The sequence below is a fragment of the Cyanistes caeruleus genome, chromosome 5, assembly GCF_971803275.1.
Source record: "Cyanistes caeruleus chromosome 5, bCyaCae1.hap1.1, whole genome shotgun sequence".
NCBI classification, from domain to species: Eukaryota; Metazoa; Chordata; class Aves; order Passeriformes; family Paridae; genus Cyanistes; species Cyanistes caeruleus.
Genome location: NC_141705.1, coordinates 56,572,459 through 56,593,336, shown reverse-complemented (window position 1 = coordinate 56,593,336; position 20,878 = coordinate 56,572,459). Strand labels below are relative to the sequence as shown.

At 38.9% G+C, this 20,878-nt stretch overlaps 1 protein-coding gene across 4 annotated transcripts in view; it reads right to left on the bottom strand.

Moving 5' to 3' along the window:
• The window catches only part of MAPK10 (mitogen-activated protein kinase 10), a 165,635-nt gene that overhangs the window by 32,973 nt on the left and 111,784 nt on the right, over positions 1-20,878 (bottom strand). For 3 of the 4 annotated variants that reach the window (XM_086889249.1, XM_086889248.1, XM_023926255.2), the window contains 5 exons: positions 16,504-16,633; positions 14,568-14,626; positions 13,448-13,586; positions 12,317-12,482; positions 9,154-9,225 (listed from right to left, as the gene is read on the bottom strand). In XM_086889249.1, coding sequence (XP_086745375.1) covers positions 9,154-9,225; positions 12,317-12,482; positions 13,448-13,586; positions 14,568-14,626; positions 16,504-16,633 — 566 coding nt within the window. The remainder of the gene's footprint in view (positions 1-9,153; positions 9,226-12,316; positions 12,483-13,447; positions 13,587-14,567; positions 14,627-16,503; positions 16,634-20,878) is intronic. The other variant, XM_086889251.1, reaches the window with a different exon arrangement.

The window sequence follows — 20,878 nt, the reverse complement described above, 5'->3', positions numbered from 1 at the left end:
TTCCATCGAATCTCAGTGAAGCCAGCAGTCCATCACAGGGATCTTGAGAATCTCATAAGATTTCCACTTGCCATGATAGGAAATTGTGATTTCCAAATAGGCCAATTGAGACACAGAAGTGCTAAGCTGTACCTTCTGCACCGAAATTCAAAGAAAAGTGGGGGCCTATTTACCTCCAACAGGGAAGAGCAGTTCAGCTGGGTCAAACAAAGCCCATGACAATTTATACTGGAGCACAAGATGAAAGTCAGACTCCTTATATCCAGCACAGGATTGAGGTGGCATTTTCCCCCATACTGATTCCATGGAACCACATTACCTCTGCTGTCCTTGCTGTATGATAAGTCATAGGGCATGAAAGCAAGCACAGGGACAGACCGGTCTCAGGGCCAGAAACGGGGAGAAAAAATATGAAAGCACCATGCTGCTTGGTTAAATTTACTCTTACAACTTCATATTTGGCAACAGTTTAAAGTGCATTTGACTTTGAAGGCAAATGTTGTATCTGTGGACATCTTAACATGCCTGGGTCTAAGGTTCCCTTGTTGCTTTATTTAGCATATGACAAGCTTCAACACTACACAATAAATAAAGCAATAAACAAAAAATAAAGAACTAAAGGAAAGGCTACTTGATTGGAAGCAATAAGCAGACCTAGAGATGCAAATTATTGCTGCTTTCATCACAAGCTAAATGGCATGCAAAATATCAGGAAAAGATAGAGCAAGCAGTTGTTTGTTCGTCTGTTATTAATTCCTTTTTATTTTCAGAGGCTGCCTCCTGACATCACTGCTCTATGCTATGCTCCAGAGGGCACACACAAGTTGAACTAGTGCCTTACTAAACTGCCAACTGTGTAAAATCAGAGATGATTATTCCCCTCAATGCCTGAGGTTTTGGGAAGGAAGCTCTTTGAAAATTTCCAAATCAGAAGGAGCAAAGATAAACGCCTAAATATAACCAACGTCCCAAGAGCCTTCTTGACTGCTGCCTCTTTTTCACCTCCTGAGGCAATTAGAAATAAATCAAAGTAGAACCAGGATTTGACTGCTTGTTAGAAGTAGTTAGTTAGAGGTTAAGAATTTCAGCACACACAGCAGCAGCTGTCAGAAGCCCCAGTTGAGGAACTGAGACTTGTGCAAAGCTCCAGAAAGGACTGAAGAGCAGAGATCTAAGCGTTGAGCCTTTGCTTCATTTAGTCCAACATCAATCCAGATGTTGCAGTCCAAGTAATTTCACTCATACAAGCATCAGGAAAATAAAACCAAGCACACCACAATCACTAAGTACCTGCATTCAGCTCCAAAGCACTGAAAATCGACACCTGGTAAAAGATTTTTTTTTCGAATGCGAGATAATCACAAATGCTGGCAATGCTACATCTACACATGTAACATCCCTAAGCTTTAATCAAGGGCAGGCTGACTTCTAGTAACAGACCTCTGCATGATTCAAGGTAAAGCTTCAGTTTAGCAACTATTTGCCTCAATGTTTTTAAGATCAAGTGAAACAGCTTTGAGGAGTTTAGCCTACGGCTTTTCAAGACTCTGAAGTGAAATTGCTGAGATTTGGGTAGCCCTTGATGGGAAACCCACTCACCATTGGAATATCCAGGTCCTGGATTACTAGGAGTAATACTAAGAGGAGATTTTTAATGTGTTCAGAATCTCTACAAGCCAGATTACTGCACACTCTGGAACACATTCTTGAATGTGTACACACACTTCAGAATATGAGTAAATTGCCAAGGACATCAAATGCCACCCTGGCATAGCCAGCTTGAACAAAAGCTCACCAGAAACCGCATGCACGTGTCTTCCTGGACAAGGAAAACATCTTAACCCTACAGAAAATCTTCTTTGGGCTACCTCCTGGTTCTGATTCCCCAGAAAACAGGTACTTCTTGACCCAAATGGATGCTTGCTCATCCTTCCAGATTTCAGATTCCCTCCAGCAGAGATGCAGAAGAGTCAGGAATTGTAGAACTACCCAAAGATGTTTATATATGGAGGTGACCCAAGCCAACCTTTTGTAGACACCTCCCTGGTAAATCTACATTCTCCTGCAAAACTGCAGGTTCTCTGGGGCTTCACAAAACAATGAGAGGGAGCCCATAGGGAGAATCTGTAACTGCCCTTGCTCAAACTCCCACTGAGGTGGCTTTTCACTCTTGCACTCCGTAAGATCCAGCTGTCATTCAATGAAAATTGTGACATTCAAATTAATATTCATTAAATGCAAGCCACAGGATGCTCCAGAGACCAGAGATGCAGGCACAGCTGAATGAGCTTTGCTATCTTTTCCAACCTCATGGGCTGGTTCACACTTTCTTCCCAGAGCACTAGTGAGAATACCAAACATTCACATTTGTGATTGCTCCTGTTTCAGTGATGCAGAAATCGCCCCTGTGACAGCTGAAAAGAGATGTTCACCTCCTCAACACTAACTGAAGAAGATAATGTCAGACATATTAATGAAGCAAATCATGATACCTGATTTTACTTGTGTAACTGTAGGCCAAAATGTTTAGTGTTGTTTAGCACAACACTGCTTGCCAATGGCTACGGTGCAAATTCCAGTGAAATGTCAAGGCAGCTGAGTATGCCTGTGATAACAGTGAGCTTCTCTCTCCAAATTCTCCTAAAATGGACAGATGCCTTACTGGGCAGAACCTCTCTTTACTTCCATCTCTGTTTTGAGAGTACTGATCTGCAGATCTGTACTGATGTCTGCTCTGAAGAACCATTTCTAGGCCCTTACATGAATTTTCAAAATGAAAAATACGGTAGATTGTATTGGATGCTGCACTTTTTTTAAAAGGTTTTTCAGCTATTTCTATGCAAATAAAAGAAAAAAAAAGGAGTAGTTTATAAAAATATGTGGTAATTCTCAGTAATACATGGGCAAATCTGCATTACTTCATATGCTCCAGATACCACAGCTACAAAGGCTCCAGACCTGCCAGTGCCAAGGAAAGTCTGTGATGTGTGGCACTCCTGTTGACCATTGTGGAGATGGTTCAAACACTTGAAAAGGATTAAAACCCTCCCCAAACCACCAAACCCTTATCTCCCTCAATTCTGGCTAAGTCATGGTAAACTCCCAGTTTTGTGACATTCCAATCTCCTTGCTGAGACACCAAAACCCTTCCCTTTGTGCTTGTATGTTTTATACACATATATTTTAACATGTTTTAATAACTGCTCGCTCAGCACAGTATCAGCTCAATCCATTAAAATTTCCAGAGAAAGTTTTTCATTTCTAATTTGAAGCACTACTTTCTACATGATGCCATGAAAATCTTAATATTTCTCCATAACAGCAATAAGGTTCCTAAGTGTTTGAATAATTGCCTTAGTGACTTCTAATTTTCTTCTGGCTGAACACCGTGGAATACAGGTGCTCTCCTGTCAGATGCTATATGGAATTAAAAGGGAATTGCCACCATTTTACAAGGGTGAGGCTTCAGAACAACCTGTGAATTTCTGTCTTTTTTTAAACTTTTGTGACCCAGTGGGAAGCCTGCACTGGAGAAGGCTCCTGCCTCTTAGCCTGCAGTGCCAAATAAGTGCTAAAAAATGACTGTTAAAAAATGACTGAAAAAGCCATGGGAATCCTGAGCAGCAAGCTCAAGAATGAATGGAGGCACAAGGGATGACTCATGCCTTTCCCTTTTTCCCTGTTTTTTTTTTTTTTTTTTTTTTAATATAACTATATTAAAAAAAACATGACAGTAAGAGAGACCTACAGATAATCTTGCCAAGGAATGTGAAACACACTACACCGTGTCTAACAAACCATAGCACTGAAATCCTGCATTTCCTAGGTCCTCTTTTCAGCTTCTTTTACGTTTTGATTTTGAAGTATCTCTTCTTAGGTCTCAAAGAGTGTTCAAGTACACTTGTGTTACCTCTTCCAGCAGGAAAACCACAGGTAGTCTCTCTTGCTTCAATACAAACAGACTAGCACATAATTTGAGGGTACTTGTATGTTTTCATATCTGGAACAGGAATCACAGAACATGCTGATTTGGAAGGGACCCATCAGGTTCACCAAGTCCACCTCCTGCTCCTGCTCAGCACACTCCAGGAGCCACACCATGTGCCTGAGAGCTTTGTCCAAACACTCCTTGAACTCTCTCAGGTTGGTGCTGTGACCACTGCCCTGTTCTGGTGCCCAGTCATCCTCTAGGTGAAAAACCTTTACCTGATATCCAACCTAAACCTCTCCTGACTCAGCTTCATGTGGTTTTGAATGTGTTCCAGTTCTTTATTTTGATCCTGTCCAAATAGCCACATGCTCTTGAGAAAAGGCATTTCGGTACTGTTTTGTCCACAAGTTCTAAATTCCCTGCTCAACTGTTTCAGTCTGTCTCAGCTCAGTTTAGCACAGATGCCATCAAGAAAAAACTGATTAATGCCACAGGAAAAAAAACCCAAAACATTTGAAAACATCCAGTTCTACAGGTGCCAGAAAACACAATTAAAACTTGCCTTGGTTGAAATTCATACAAGGCAGCAGCGTGTCCTGAAAATCTTTAAGGTGAGTGATGGGAAACAAGCAGTGGATCATCTTCACTGCAGCACCTGGGATGCAGTCCAAGAGCCACACAGATGACAGACAGCAGGGAGGTTTCATGCTAAGTGAAAATTACACTCTCAGCTGCTGGAGTATGCTTATCTGAATTTAAAAAAAGGAGAAAAATGGCAACAGCCAAATCATCCTCACATCTACTCTGAGAGCTTTTTGAACCAGGCCTCACCTCACATGAGCAAACTTTAAGACAAATCCCGAGTCCAAAACCAAATACTTGGGGAAAAAAAATCCAGGTCAACAAAATCCAAACTTAGCCGTCAATGCCATCATAGCTGCACACACTTAAGCAGCAGGCTAACATGAACCAGCTGATCCTACCTGGAAAGCCAGGCCAGTCACACTTAACTGTACCTTTTAAATAATCCTGATGCTAGTTGCTGGTTTTGGTTTTAAGACAAAACAAGCCTTAAGAAAATACTACCCGGAAAAAGAAAAACAGCAGGCTGCACTTAACAAAAGTGCAGAAGTTTTTTTATTGTCCTGTAGTTTAAGAAGCACTCAAAAATGCCCTCAAAACACTAAAATTACACCTATTAATCAATGCAAATCAAATGCAAAGATAAATTCTGCTTATGAGTGGTGGAAAGGCATCACTTTTTCTTAAAAGACTTTCTTGATGCAACCTTTGTTTTCTAAGGCAACCGAGCAGTTTTTGTCAGATGTCAGAGAGCATCTTTTAAACCCACCACTCTCAAAGGCAGCTGGTGGGAAAGGGAAAATTTTTTTTGAAAATCTGGCCACAGAAAACATTAACTGTATCTTTTAATGCTGACTTCTCTTCACAATTCCTTTTGGGTGTTCATAATTACACAGAAGAAAGTTGGAACTTTTCTCTCTTCCTATTTTAATGGTATTTTCTCTTTTGACTGTCTTAGAATTTAAGCTACTTGCAGTAGGAATTCTGTTCTCTATATTTACAGTGGAAATTCAGGCCTAATAAAACTTCAGACTCTTGGCTATTATCACAATGTATTTCTATGGCTAAATCACTGTTTTCCTTTGATCTGCTGAAGTACTCATATCTGAAATTACTACAGTACCATCCTCTACATTCCTCCTACTTTTCAGTACTGAACATACATGCTCTGATCACTTTATTTTCCCCACTAAGTCACGTGTGCCTGTAGGACATCACTGTGGACTTGGCAGCTCAGATCTTAATCAAACTGTCTCACCTGAAAGCATTCCTTTTAAGTTTCCCCTTCTCTTCAAATAAAAAGCCAGAAATACATTTTCAATCCTTAAATTGAAATCTTATGAGATTTTGAAGATGTTATTACCTAGAGCTGAATCAGCTTTGGGGAAAGCCCTGGAATTTTCTAACGTATTTCCGATGGCATCCAAGAGTTCAGGCAGTTTTTAGCTGCTCACATTCTTTCTGGTTTAACAAAAGCAGAATAAGCATCAAAGAAACACTGAGCAAGAAACTCAGAAGTGGATTACAAAAGCTTACCAGAACTTGTCAGGAATATTTTGGTTTGCAAATCCATCTGGAAATGGATTGAAAGGTGGATTTCTTCTCGAGAGTGTCTGATTTCTTACAGGGAAGTTTCCCTGAGAGTATTTTGAAATGTCTGCCTTAGCTGAATAACAATGAATGAGGGTACCTGCCAGGTAATTTCTACCCAGTACTCTGCAGGACACTGAAGGCTGTTCTTGTCTGAAAACCAGCTGTAGTCTATCCAGATTCCAGAGCTTTCTCACAGCAGCTTGAGAGAGAATTTCTTGTTGACACAAATGAAACTAATCTCCTCCATGTTTTAATTTCCACAAAGACTTTAAAAATGAAATTTCATTTCATGTCAGCAGCACCTGAGTGCAGTGGTAACACAGTGGGATGAGTTTAGATGAGATTAACTTTTAAAATATTTTCTTTCCATAAAACACGGCAGCAGCTGTGAATTTTTTCTTAGACGTATACTGTGCCACACACAAGTGTTCCTAAGCCAGACTAGTAATGAGTAAGCTTATATTGATAGTGAGTGCACACAGTAGACAGTTTTTGAAGGATTTAAAAAAATGATATTTTAAATTTTTATACAGACTTGCCTCTTTCAGCTAGAAAACTCTCTCTGGAAAGCATTAAGTAGCCCAAGGGAAGTATGTAATGTGCTTCTGTGAAGTTTACCTGCAGCTGCACAAATGCTTCTCCAGCTCTTCCTGCACCTGGGAGGGAAACTAGATCTGCTCATCAACAGCCATGGAGGGTGGGAAATCATATGGACCCAAACACAAACCAGCCTTTCCAACACTGACAACTCATTCCCGGGGGCAAACTGGTTAACAAATGAGTACTGACTTGGAAATGAATGTACAGATGCTGTTTGTTTTTTTTTTTTCTTTCTCTTCTTTATTCTTTTTTTTAATGTTTTTTTTGTTTTTGTTTTAAACTTCCCACTTACCTGAATAAACTCACCATTAAAGCATGGTAGTAATTGTGACCTGGCCCACGTACATTCTATTTCAGGATAAAGGATTTCCAATTATCCTGTATCCTGATAATATAAGGATACAGGATAATAAGTAGAACAATCCCACAATTTACACAATGTTTGCTGCATTTGTTCAAAAAATTCAGTTGTTATTCTCAGCTGATGCTGAAATGTTAAAAGATATTTTAAAAATATTTTACTGCTATCCCTGAATACAACAGTCAAAAGAAACTGTTTCCACAGCCAGCCAGAAACAAAGTAATTCTCATGTTTGAATGATTTGTTTTTAAAAACTATATTGCTTAAATTATATAGCATTAACTTCTTTTCTAGACTTGGGAGAAAGAACGTATCTCCTAATTTGTTGTTGAAAAAGGAGAGCAAACCCATTAACTATGCTACTATGCTTTTACCCTGAAACCATTCTTTGTATGAGCTCTAGCTGCTTATCAACCAAAATCTCAGACTTCTCCCAGAAAAGATTAAACGGAAATATCCTCAGTATTTACAGCTGAACCTCAAGTGTATTATAGATAGTTTAGGTTGGGGTTTTTTGGGGGGCATGGGTTTTTTTTTGTTTTGTTTTTGGTTGGTTTTTTGTTTGTTTTTGTTTTAAGAGTGTATTGTTTGGAGGAAGAGTTATGATGGTGTTTTTGGGGTGGTGTTACCACTGAAACACAGCATAACTATCACACTGAATTCCAGGTCCTGGGAATGCTGGTGTCTGCTCTGCACTTTGAGGTTACAGCTGAAAGTGTGTGTGCAGCCTGTTCTTCCTGCTACAGGGATGGCTCAGCACCTTTAAGCATCTCAAAGCTACCTACTAATAAAAATAAAATCACCATTTTAACCTCCCTGCCTTGTTTTGCATCCAATAACTTTCCATCCCCTCCTCCTGTAAGACTGGAAGCAGTACAGTGCTGCTGTCACCCCCTCAGCAAACAGGAGGTACCCGCTGTCCCTCCACCTCCCTGTTAGAGAAGTACAGCTGCATCTTCACTGCAGCACCAGGCAGAGCTCAGCTTTCAGGGAGCACTGTCAGAGCTGTGAAAACAGGACAGGCAGGACACAACTTTGACAAACATGGCAGGAATTACTCAAAAGTCGGCAAAAAAATTAATTGCTTTCATGGCTACGTGTCTGTGAAAGCTGGGTTTTCTTCATGCCAGCTGCCAGGGGCTGCTGATGCCAGAATTTCATGGTGCCTTTCTACCAACTAGCTGAAACTAATATGCCTTTTTGTTTCTGAAAGTGAAGATTTCATTTTATTCTGATGGACAAAACACACATTTCCAAGCCAGCACAGGCAGGTTTAGCCTGTATTAAACAGGAGGTTAAGCAGACACCTCCTCTTTTGTTTTCATTTTCTAATATTGCTTTCACCACCTTGGAAGGGGCAAAAATAATATCACCCAAGACAAGAAGAACAAGATGGGAGGGAAATATAGTTTAATTGACGACACAGACCTCATGCAAGTAAAGGGAAGTTCATTTTTAAATCAAGAGAATCTGATTTCAGGCCAATTTGGAAACCACAGAAGATAAACGGTTGCCTTAAACTGGGTGAGTCAAATTCTTCATTTTGTTTTAAAGAAAAAAAAATGTTGTATTGACTCAACACTGAGCCCATACAGCATTGAGATGAATCCAAAACCATGATGCATTAGCAAGCAAAAGATTATGATGTCACCACAAATGTTATGAAGTCAATATTTCCAAAACATAAAAGCAGAAAAACAGATTTACAGGAATGAGATGGGCCAAGTTAGGACTTTTTTCTTTTTTTCTTATTTTTCCTTTGAAGAATAGTAAATAAAGCTGTCCAATTTGCCATCATAGTGCTTGTTTTCTATATGCTTATTGACATGATGTAAATAGTATATAAAATGGAATGATTACAGGTTTTAGAGTTACTTAATTGACTGAAATAATTCTGTGCATCTGTTTTTCATTTTCAATTTGTTGCAATATCAGTAGTGCACTATTTTCATTTAGCCATACCTCTGGGATTCAACTTTCTGCTTCTATCTTTACAGTCCTGGTATAGTCATTTTATGGTAACAGGGATGGGGTGGAGGAGAGGAACAAATAATAGGTGAAGCTGCAGCAAATGGCACAAGGATACAGTCCCTTCCTGGAAAGAGGATTTTGTGGCGAACCATTTCTCCCATAATGCATCCCACAGACCATATATCCACTAGAACAGCAGAGACAGGGAAGTGAAGAAGGAGGAAAAAAAAGCAAAGTTAACTACAACATTTCACTCCTAAAGGAGGGGAAAAAGAGCAGGTTGATCAGAACAGTACAGTTTGTTTTGTGGTTTTGTTGGGTTTCCTTTTCATGTCTCACCAAAAGCTAAAATAAGTAACTAAATTGAAAAAAGCTGTGTCAGTCAGCTCAACAGCAGTTAGTAACAACAGTGAAAAAAGTTTAAAATCAACATTTTTGGTAAAGGTTCAGAGCTAGCAAGTAAACATCAAGTGCACAGACCCATGGTATATACTGAATTTATGGCTAAAAAACAACTCCTTTTATTTTTTTAGGAAAAAAACAAAAATAACCGGATCATGGTAATCTGTAATAAATCCCACCTGCAGAGTTTCTAGGCTTTGTTCTCCAGCACTGCAGCAGCTGACAAGAGATTCCAAATGGAACTGCTCACACAAGTAAGGGCCATATGGACGAATGCCACCCTTAAAGGTTATTTAAAACTCCTCTTTCAGGGTCTATACCTGTGTCCTATCTAGGTGTATGTCTGTACCTCCACTCCCAGAGAGTGTGACCTGAGTGGACTCTGTTTTGTACTGTGTAGGTACACAAAATAAAAGCTTTAACAAAAGCTCCAAAGGACAAATATCAATAAGACTACAAGCATTTCCTATTCCCAATCCTGCTTTCAGCTTTTAGATGAAATATGCAGTTACCTTAGCTGCTTGACTTGAATAGGGGTGGTTTTTTGTCCTTTAAGTCTTTAAATAAAAAATGCTGGATAGATAGCTACACAGTACTTGCAGAAAAAACCCAAACAAATCTGTCTTCAATGTGAAGAGGAAAAAACTGCTTTGAAATGCTTTAAAAGACTATATTGTTTCTGAGCCTGAAATCCTCATTTTCTGGTCATATCTGACCTACACAACCAGTTTTCTCCTCTTTTTCTTCCCCTTTCTTAACCTTCAAAAGCAATCCAAAACAAACCAAGGAAACAAACAAACAACTCATTTCTTGGTAAAACAAAATAAAGGTGAAATGTTCCATTTGGGAAAAGAAAGGTACAGGTATCAGGGGCATGGGACAGCAAAAGCATGCCTGAGGCAGTGGCAGAGTTTTCTTCCTAGTGACAGTTTTGGGGCCTTCCATAGAAGTGCAGCAAACTGGTGATAATTATGCATCTTTAGCCAACCAAGTGCAGAAAGAAAATGAAAGCAGTGAACAGTCCTTATACAGGCAGTGTACGTAGTCAGAGGGGAAAAAAGTCAGGGAGCTTCAGTAATGTGGCAGCATAGGCCAGAGCAGGGAATCAAAGAATAACTCTTTCTGTTGACTCCCTTGGGAGTTGGTCTGGCTCCTCGGACAGCTGAGCTTCATTTTCAAACATTTTGTTTTCTTCCTCTCCTTGTTTTGGCTTTGTAAGACAAGATAATTCATTTTAAGACAGATTCATTCCCCAGGGAAGTCAAAGGAAGTCTCTGTGTTAACTTCAATGGGCATTTGATCAGGACCCTTGGATGGTGCAAACATTAGAGCTTTCCTAATCACTTCATCACAAAAGTGTGTCTAACTTTTTCTTGGTGCAGTTTTAATCACGTGAAAAGCAAATGCTCTCTCTATCCTTTCACGGACAATAACAACAACAATAATCCTAATCATCTACTAAATGTCTGGAGGAGAAAAAAAAGCAACAAAAGAATTCATTTGACAATAGAAGAACTCTGGATATTGACTAAAGAACTATCTAAAGTGTGTTAGCTCAAATTTCTAATGGCACTTAGCAAAAATTTCAAACAAAATACTTTAAGAAATATTATTCCTTTATTTTCTGAAATTATTCTCTAAGCTAAGACTCTGCGTAATAATAATAATTTCTCTACTTTTTAGACTTTTGTATTAAAATTTATACTTTAAACTCATAAACATTACAAATAATTCTTACAGGGACTTGCTAATTTCAGAAGAGGTTGTGTAATTATATTTTCAGTAGTGCTGAAGTCATGGAATCAGCTCCCAAAATCAGTTTCACTGCCCTTTACAGGATGCAGTTGGCTGTGAGTAAAAGTTCTTCAGGCCAGCTAACCTCCTCAACATAAATAAAGAAGGACACTTTCTAATAAATTCTTGGTCTAGTCATATTTGCTGTATTTGCCGTTAAAAAGTCTCTGCAAACACACAAATTATACCTATGACAGCAAAATAGAATATTCTCTCCTTTCCTGCCTGCTCAACCTGGCACTCAGATGCAATTCTCAGTTTTGTTACAAAATGAGAACAACTTTAAAAGTTTTCCCTTCATTTTCTGCAAAATTTGAGTTCTTCCTTGCCCTCTTCTCCATAGCAAGCACCCCCACCTGCTTTTCACAGTATTTCCAAGAACCAAGATCTCTCTCAGACTATTCAGTGGAATATCCTATTTACTTCTAGGGAGATTTTATACAAATTACAAGTTTTGTTTTGGGTTTTTTATTAGTTTCAGCTTTTTCCTCTTCTTTGCAATTCTACTTTCCATTAAAAAAAAAAAAGTCAAACTGCAAAATTTATCCATTGATCTTGATGAGATGAAACCTGTCAGCAGAACCTGGAACTTTGTTAAATTTATCATGAAGAAGAAATTAATTTCTGAAATTAAGATCTAGCTCTGGATTTACAGAAATTCTGGAAGGGCCAGGATTTGCTATTTCATCTTGTACTTTTAGTCCCTCAAACAATTCAGAGGTCCAGACTCAAATTTAGAGCATGTCACTCATCCAAGAGTTCCAGTAGTTCCCACATTGTTTCACGGCCAAAGAAGACAAAGATATTCTGGTCAAAATGAGCTGACTGTAGTTGTAACTTCAAGCATAACTAAGAATAAGCTTCCTGTTACTCTGCAATCCCACACTGATAAATTCACCAGCAGTGCATCCCAAACACACTCTGTAGCTGCAGTTCACAACACTGAGGAACTGCTCTAATTCCAGGTGTCATTTCCCATCATTTCCCATCACATTTCCTGTCCCTCCTTTGGGTCTCCCCTACGATGGTGGAAGCAGAGCTTGCCCTTGAGGAGCCCTGGTGCAGTGACACTGCAGCCCTACCGTTCTCCTTGTAGCCCATTCCCAGGATGACCTCCGGTGCTCTGTAGTAACGTGTCACCACGTACGGGGTCATCATGAAGCTAGTGCCTGCAGTCCTGGCCAGCCCAAAATCCAGAATCTTCAACGTGCAGTCAGATTTTACTACAATGTTACTTGGTTTTAAATCCTGCAAAAAACAGTGAAAAAAGACATGTGACTGTCCTTTATAAAGCCAGGCACAGCTGTGATATGGACAGGTACTTTAGGTCATCTTTCAAATGCTCATTCCCTCTTCTGACTCAGGTACTTTCAGAAATACTTGTAAATATACAGCAAAACCTTGCTATTGTTTGCCTAGCAAACTGTTCTGGAAGTTGTTCTACCTCAGCATAATGTGGGGTTTACCTGAATAACAGGAGCCTACTAGCATTAAATTAATTGCATTTAACAGATCAAGAAAGTAGGATTAGTATCCGAGTGCTGTTTGGATTAGATTATTTTCTGTTAATGCTGTAGACCTGATAGAGATATTCCAGCTGCTCATGTGGAGATACCTTAGTGCTTCATTTATAATAATTCAACTCATCCTTTACTGATGACTATCTGGCAGCCAAACTTATAACCCTCTGCTAAACACATGACATGCCAAGAAAGAAGAACTTTGTAGAAAAATATCCACTTTATCAGCCTTTCTTTTCTTTAGAGAAACATTTTTTTATTTTTTTATTTTTTAATTTTTTTTTAATGTGGAAAACCCAAATTAGCAAAAGCACTTTTCAATAAAGAAATTAAGTCAGGGTATTTTCAATGCATTTCAAATTCCCTCCTACTCACAGTGACACGACCTGATCCACCCTGCTATCAACACATCCACAGCTAGGTACCACATCCTTACCAGGCACAGCACTGATGTGGAAAAGCAAAATGAGAGGATAATACAGACTCAGCAGTTTTTCCATTTGTTTCAGCACATGTAAAAGATGGCAAATGCCAATTCCATATCCCCTGACCTCGGACTGTGGCTTTTATGTTTACATTCATTGTACTGGGAGACAGGGCTTCGATCCACAGTACACAAAGAGTCAAGTGGCATTTATAATCTTCGTGACCATTTAATATGCTGCCTTGAGTTTTAAACCAAAGGCCCCTTACCCTGTGAATAATCCCTGCAGAGTGAAGATGTTTGATTCCACAGAGCATTTGGTACAGAAGGTAAGACATTCGCTCATGATCCAGCTCCATCTGAATGACCTGGCACAGGTTGGCATCCATTAACTCCATTACCAGGTAGCTGAATGGAAAAGCAAAGCCATGGGGTTATTTTTTTTTATGTGTTGAAGTCAAATCACAGCATCATCTCAAATAAGTAACAATGCCTTTTCTTTCTTCATAATTCACTTTATTTCTGATGACTGGGAGCAACACAGCTGGAGACTGCGCCCACTAACCACAGCACCATGGTGCTGTTTGTATCTCACTGCAGAGACACCACTCTTCTAGCATACCAGGAAAACTGGTGGATTATTTGCCCTTTCTTGGTGCATTCCCCATGCCAGAGACTATACCCTACATGGGTAATCAGGCAGCACCACACAGAAATACACAAAAGCCAAAAGACCCACAAGCACCAAATGATGTAACTGCTCAGCCTTCGACGACTGCAAGGATGGCTACCACAGTACACATAGGAGTCTGAGAGAAACAGAGGTGTCTGAGAAGGTAAAATATGCATCCCCATGCAAAATGCCTCCAAAAATCCTCCTAAGCTTGCATGACTTCATGAAATTCTCATTACAATGAATTGGTTACTGCTGGTATCAGTCTACAGAATAGGAACACATTGTCATTCAATGTATACAGAATACAGGAAAGAGAGGAAGATAAAAGGAGAGCAACAATATAAAACAGAGAATACTTAAAATTTCATTCACATCAGGTTCATACTAGGTACAGTAGTGATTGTCCAGCAGGGCAAGGTTCCAGCAGAGATGCTGATTGTCTCCTACACCTACCCCTAGTTCCTCAGGCAAATAACATTACACAAACAAAGGTCATATCACAAAAAATATGAAACCCAGTGTTTTTCACCTTAAATTGTCAAAAGACCTCTCAATATGGGAATTCAGAATATTTTTCTACCCACTAGACTCACGCTATCTTTTTAAGAGGGGGTTATAACCTTTGTATTTTGCTGAGTTATTGCAATTGAGGTACACCATAGTGCCCCCCACACCCCTAAAGCTTTAGCTTAACTACCACCCCTGTTACTTACACATCTTGGAACTCCTCCAGAGATTTCTGTGGTGTGAAGACATTTAATAAACTTATAATCTGAAAAGCAAAGTAAGACAAAAGAATAAAGAGAAGTGATATACATAATCAGTTGAACCCATTTTGAACTGTGTTAAAGAATAAACTGTTTTTCACTGCTCTCTATATATTAACACTTCTCACTTTATGGATCAGTAAAAAATCAGCACCATTCAAAATAAAATACTACAAACCTCTCAGATTTCTTCTAAGTGCCCTTGAAATCATCTGAAAGGAGGATAACCAGTGACAAAACAAAGTGCTAGAGGTGAGACACCTTTCTGAATTCTGAAGTTGCAGGTTCAAAGACTAAATTCAGCTCAATCTAACATAGCAGTCTTTGTGCTGCAGACAGAATTTTCTTGTTTATGAGGAATTCTAACATGATGCAAAAAATCAAGGACCATCTTATTAAACAGTAGTCCTTCCTTTTCTCTGACATGACCTCAATTCCTTTGAGGACACATGCATGCACATGCTGGCTGACACAAATCCCATCCATCCATGTACCTCCATGTGAGAGGTACAACTTTTCAGCAGAAGCACTTTAACACAGAGACACCCTGAGCAAAGACATCTTGCATGCTTCAACTCCTTTTCGCCTTTCTCTTGTTTGATTTGCATTTTTGTTTGTTTGATTTTAAATGGGCTGGGCTGCTGAAAGACACTGATAAGAATGTGTGAAAAAGAATAGAGGAAACAACGTGACCTCACAGATCTGGATTTCCTGTTTTCCCTCTGTGCAGGTAACAGGGGTAGATGACAGCAGCACTGCTGCCATGAAGGCAACACCTGAATGTCTCCCTTCCCACCCTCCATCACCTCTTTAGGTTTTCTAACAGAAATTGTTCAACATTCTTTTTCTTTACTCCACATATTGTGACTGAAAGCTACCTCTGCACAGGTGCCTTTACAATCCTCTCCTTCATTTGCACTTCACTGTACAGACAGATTAAAGCTCTGACCCAACCCATGGGGTGCTGTTAGCAGCTCTCAGGCACCGTCTTTAAAATTACGCATTTAAAATTAGTGCCGCTCCTGCTGCCCCTCTGCTCTTTCCAGTCCATTAAAAAACTTCTTGCTCATTCCTGCTTTTTCAAATCCCAGTGCATTGGGCTGGCTGAGGGTAGCTTCCATCAAGTCAAGAGGGAAGAGACAGGAACAGTCCTGATCAACACAGTGGGAATGTAAGGATAAACCACTGCCCAGAAGAAAGGCAGAAGACACTGTAGTGTCAAGTCCTGCAATTTGACATTTTTGAGTCAGTCCTTTCTCTTTCTATGTGAACTTTTGATTGAAAAGAAGAGTAGAATCTCCCCTTACATCACATTTATTTTTAATAGCTCATTTATGCTTTGCATAAGGAGAAAGAGTCATTGCAACATCTGAGGGACGGGTAAACTCTGCAAACTGAAAAATTCACTCCTAATGAAAAGGAAGGGGCACACAGATATGGCAGCAGGAAATCTAGGAGCTGGAGGAAAATTAAATCCCTGGGACATCCCTTTACAATGCAGTGTGGCAATCCTACGTATTTCACTACAAAAAAAGCAAATTGATAGAGTGTCAGGCAGATAGTTCTAACAGATAATGGTTAAAATTAACATACAGCCCTGGAATAACGCTCCTGGTGCAGCACAGGATTATTTTCCTTCATAATGGATACTAAATGATATACAGTAGATGGTGCAAGAAGCAGGAAAATCTAGAACTATCCCAGTTTGGCACAGCCTTTAAATAAGCATGTAGAATGCCCTCAGTCTCTCCTATGGGCGTGTAGTACCAAAGTGTGGCCCTTGAGCATAATTTACTTCTAATTTCCTTCATTTAAAAAAGGAACCAAAAAAAACATTCTAACAGAGCAATGTACATACCATTTTCCCCCACTGAAAACTTACATTTTTATGATTCACACACTTCATGAGGACCAGCTCCCTGTAAGCTCTCTTGGCATGGGTTTGGTTCTGAAATGGTCTGCTGAGCTTCTTAATGGCCACGTTTCTGTCAAGGACGGCATCATATGCAGCACTGTAGTGATGACAAACACAGGGGTTATGCTTCTTGGAGGGTATCCAGCACTTCTCATGGCAAGTTCCTGAACCTCAGACCTACCATTTCTTCTTTTTTTTTTTCCATTGAGAAAAATACTGGGACAAAAGGAGAGCGTTTCTAGTAGAAAAAAAAAGCAAGAGACCAGAAGGAAACCTGTAGCACCACATCAGCAGAAGACAGCATACACCACTACTTCACTAACAGTGAACTCCAGTTCCACTGGAAATTAATAGTTATTTTTAAGGGGTGGGGAAAAAAATTAAGTAACTTCATATAAAAATACAATAAAAACTGGATAAGAAAGAAGTTGTTTCATAAAGCAACTCTGTGCACGGCTACAGCAGAAAAGGCTTTTGCTCCTTCTGTCGCAGTTCAGAGCACTTTCAGAACGTGGCTCAATGACCAAGTGTCCGCTTATCCAAAATGAAGTTTGTGTTTTCTTTATCATATTTCTAATGGAGTCAAGTTATTTAGCCATTCTTTGAGACCATATCATCCAATTCCAATAACATACCTAGAAACAGAACCATTTCTCAAGGGTTTTTTTACTGATTCCTGATAAGAAAAAATTTGTTGCATGTGCACAGTTACAACTTTGGAAAATGAAGAAATACATTGTTTGCAGTGAACTTTTAAAGATGGAGCCCTAAAATGCTCCTTAAACTTTTAAATGTTTTCCACAACCTTCAGCTATTTTTATAAATGTTGCCTCCTGTGTATTTGAAACACTTATTTTGGTGGTTTAAATCTGACTACATAAATTCTGACTTCTAAATACCAAAAAGCACTCTAAGTTCTAGAAGAATTTCCAAATGGACAGCATCCTCAGGCCCTCCTCCCGACTTTTCCTTTTACCAAGAAGAGGAAAGTCATGACATGAGTTTTCTACTCATCCATGAAAAGCAGCGGTGTATTTCCCAGGAGATATATCAACCAAACCACCCATTATTCTAAAAATTTCTTTCTTAAGCATTAAATAAGTATTTGTAATCCTTCAAATTTTTTTCTCATTAACTCTTGTTTACTGCAGACATTCAGTGACAGAGGCTAAATAACAAAGTTGAGCAGAAAGCATGCAAGCAACAGAAGCTTAGTCACAAAGCAAACAAAAATGTACAGCTGTTCAAAATAGGTAAGAAAATGCTGGCAATGTTTGTCTGGGAAACCACACAAGAAGAGAAGAATCAGAAATGTTGAATTTGCATTACATCTGCATAAATAACACAACAACTGCATCCCCCAAATAAGAACAATTGTTTGTTAAAGGTGATGAGTTTTGCAAAGATTACTTTTAGGACTCATTTAGGAAGTCTCTTGAGAGTAGGTCTAGGGTAGTGATCTTTCCACAGCCACATTTGGAATTCTGGGTTGTACTCTAGGCTCCCCAGTAAAAGAAAGACGAAGACTGGAGCAATTCCACTGATGAGCCATGGAGATTATTAGGGAGTGGAACACCTGTCATACAGGGAGCAGCTGAATGAACTGGAGTTGTTTAGCTTGGAGAAGGCTTAGGGTGGTATCAGTTTTCTTAAGTATCAATTCTTTATCAATTTTCTTAAGTATCTGCCGGGAGGAATGAAGAGGATGGAGCCAAACTCTTCCAGTCATCCTGAGCAATCTGCCCTAGTTGACTCTGCCTTGAACAGGTGGGTTAGATTAGGTGTACTCCAAGAGCAAGCCTATGTAAGACTCATCTGAGCTGTGTAAGAGTAATGTGAATAATTTTAATAATAATTTTTCATAATTTAACCTCATTAGACATACCATAAAATTACTGACTAGGAGTTAGAAAACAACAAAAGCTTGTCTGGGCACACATTATCCTCAACTTCTGATCTCTGTTTGCTTTTCTGAATTTTCTCTCTCTGCCAAAGCAATGGACAAAACCACCAATCTAAAATCAGAAAACCAAAGGCTTCTTAAACACTTGCCTTTTATGATCAATTCCTGGTCCTTTGCACACCACAGAAGAACTAAAGCAATCCTTTTAAGAGGGATATTTACTTTGAGACACAAGGATCTTGACTGGAATTCTATCATGTTCTTCTGTCAGATGGAAGGTGTCGAACTACTTGAAGAAGTCAATGCAAAAATTTATTTCACCGGGTAAATTCACAGCCCTGACATTTTTTTTCTGGTAGGTCCTCTCTCTGCTGCTTGCTACACAAAATCCTTACCTTGGAACACCAAGGTTAGTATTGATGATAAGCCTTCTTAAGACAAACTTCAATCACTGACAGAAGAGTGTCTGTATGAGCACATGGCTCCAGGGATCAGGAATAAGAGAGAGAATAATGAGTGTCTGTGAACTGAGACAAAAAGGCTGAGTATGGAAGTCCAAATCTCAAATAACAGACTGGACTTGCATCTAAATGAGTTTCTCTGGAAACTCTATATGTATATAACACCTCTTGCTCGACTGTGAATTTATTTTTTTTTAATTTATACAGTTTCTTGATTTTATTGCAAAGACTCTAAATTACCCCGGTCTTGTATTAAAATGATAGCTTTACTGCAACATGAGCTCAGAAAAATCCTCAAAGTTTACTACCATGTCTCTGGCAGCTGTACAAACAGAAAAGGTAGTAAATACACTCTTTCCCTATAAATCCTCTTTGCAGTTAGTTTGACATGTTAAATGCTAGTGTTAAAAATGCCTTTTTAAACCGTAAATAATTTGAAACAAACCTATTTAGCAGAGTTAAAAAAAAATAGTGAATATAAATTCATGACTACCAAGAGATATAAGTAATTACAGGTATTTAATAAGGCTTTTGCTGACTTTGGCAGGAAAAAAATGAAACTCCTCCTAGCTGGATTTACACAAACCCAGGTCATCATTTAACACTAATATTCTGTGTGAGTTCAGACTGTAATGATCAGTGAAAAATGATCTGTTGTCATGCACTTGGAGGACCAGACATTCATTTTTATACCTGTTTTGAAAAGAAATGGAAAGCATTCTAGTTTCATGTCCAAGTTTCTATTTCAATAGACACTTAACAAATAAATACTTAAAATGATTCCTCCCATCTTTTCATCAACAAGTAAACATCAATTCCATTATAGTCTACCCCAGAACACACTATTAAACCCACAGAAAACATATATTTTTAATGTAAACTTTTAGAGCTGGGTTCTTAGGAAAATAAATGTCAACCTGAAAAATCACATTTAACAAGAATGCTAATGATGGCTCATCCTCAACCACCCATCACCACCAATATATGGAGTGGAACACCTTCTGTAGAAATGCTCAGATACACATCTAAATGTATATGCATAGATAGATAAAAAGAAAAATGTAGGTGGATGCCTATATAAATCTTTTTCACAGCAATTTCTCTGTCTTCAAAGCCCTTGGTTTCAGATAACTATCACTATTGCAGTTTCTGAAGAAGTCATTTATAGAAACAACAAGAGCCAAATCCTTTCCCTATCAAGCAAAATTTCTGTAATTGTGGTTTATGAAGCTTTAACCATAAAATGTTTCAAGTGCTTTACCTTCTCTCTACTTGCAGTCCCCTTTCATCCAAGTATTCCAACAAAAACGAGTGAAAATTTTATTTTGCTTTAAGCAAACTTTTCTAAGTGTACTCTGGTAGGGGTTTTTTGGTGGGTTTGGTTTGTTTGCCCCTTACACTGCTCTCATTCCAAATTTAAGAATTAAATTAGACTTTCTTATTCTTAACTTTTTTTTACTCCTCTTGACATATAACATCCGAGATTCTAAAGGAAGACATTCATACAAACAGAGAATATTCTGCTCTTCAATAATTACTTTTAAACAGAAAAAAGCTATTAGAGTGAAAACATCTCTCCAGAAGGTATATTTAAATACAATGAATGTTTTCCATTAAACTTAAAATAAAGAATTCCATCCATGCACCATGCATTCTCTGTGCTGAAAATCCCCCCAAAAATCCAGTAAAACCACACTGAAGAGTTGCAGACCTGTTGACAGGAATGGCTACTATACTCTCTGGATCAGCCCTATTCCCTCTGAAAATGCAGAGGAATTGAGGCAATATTTAGAGCTGTTGCTAAAGAAGACCAATGCAGCTTCATAATGGATGACTGCTGCACTTTTCTTGTTGCCAGTTATGGCTCCATCTTCGTTTTTATGTGTTTCCATCAGCTCACAGCTTCTTGCAAGCCAGTGGGAACAGCCAGATTAGAAAACATAACCTAGCTGCCTCCCCAGCTGAAACACAAGTCATC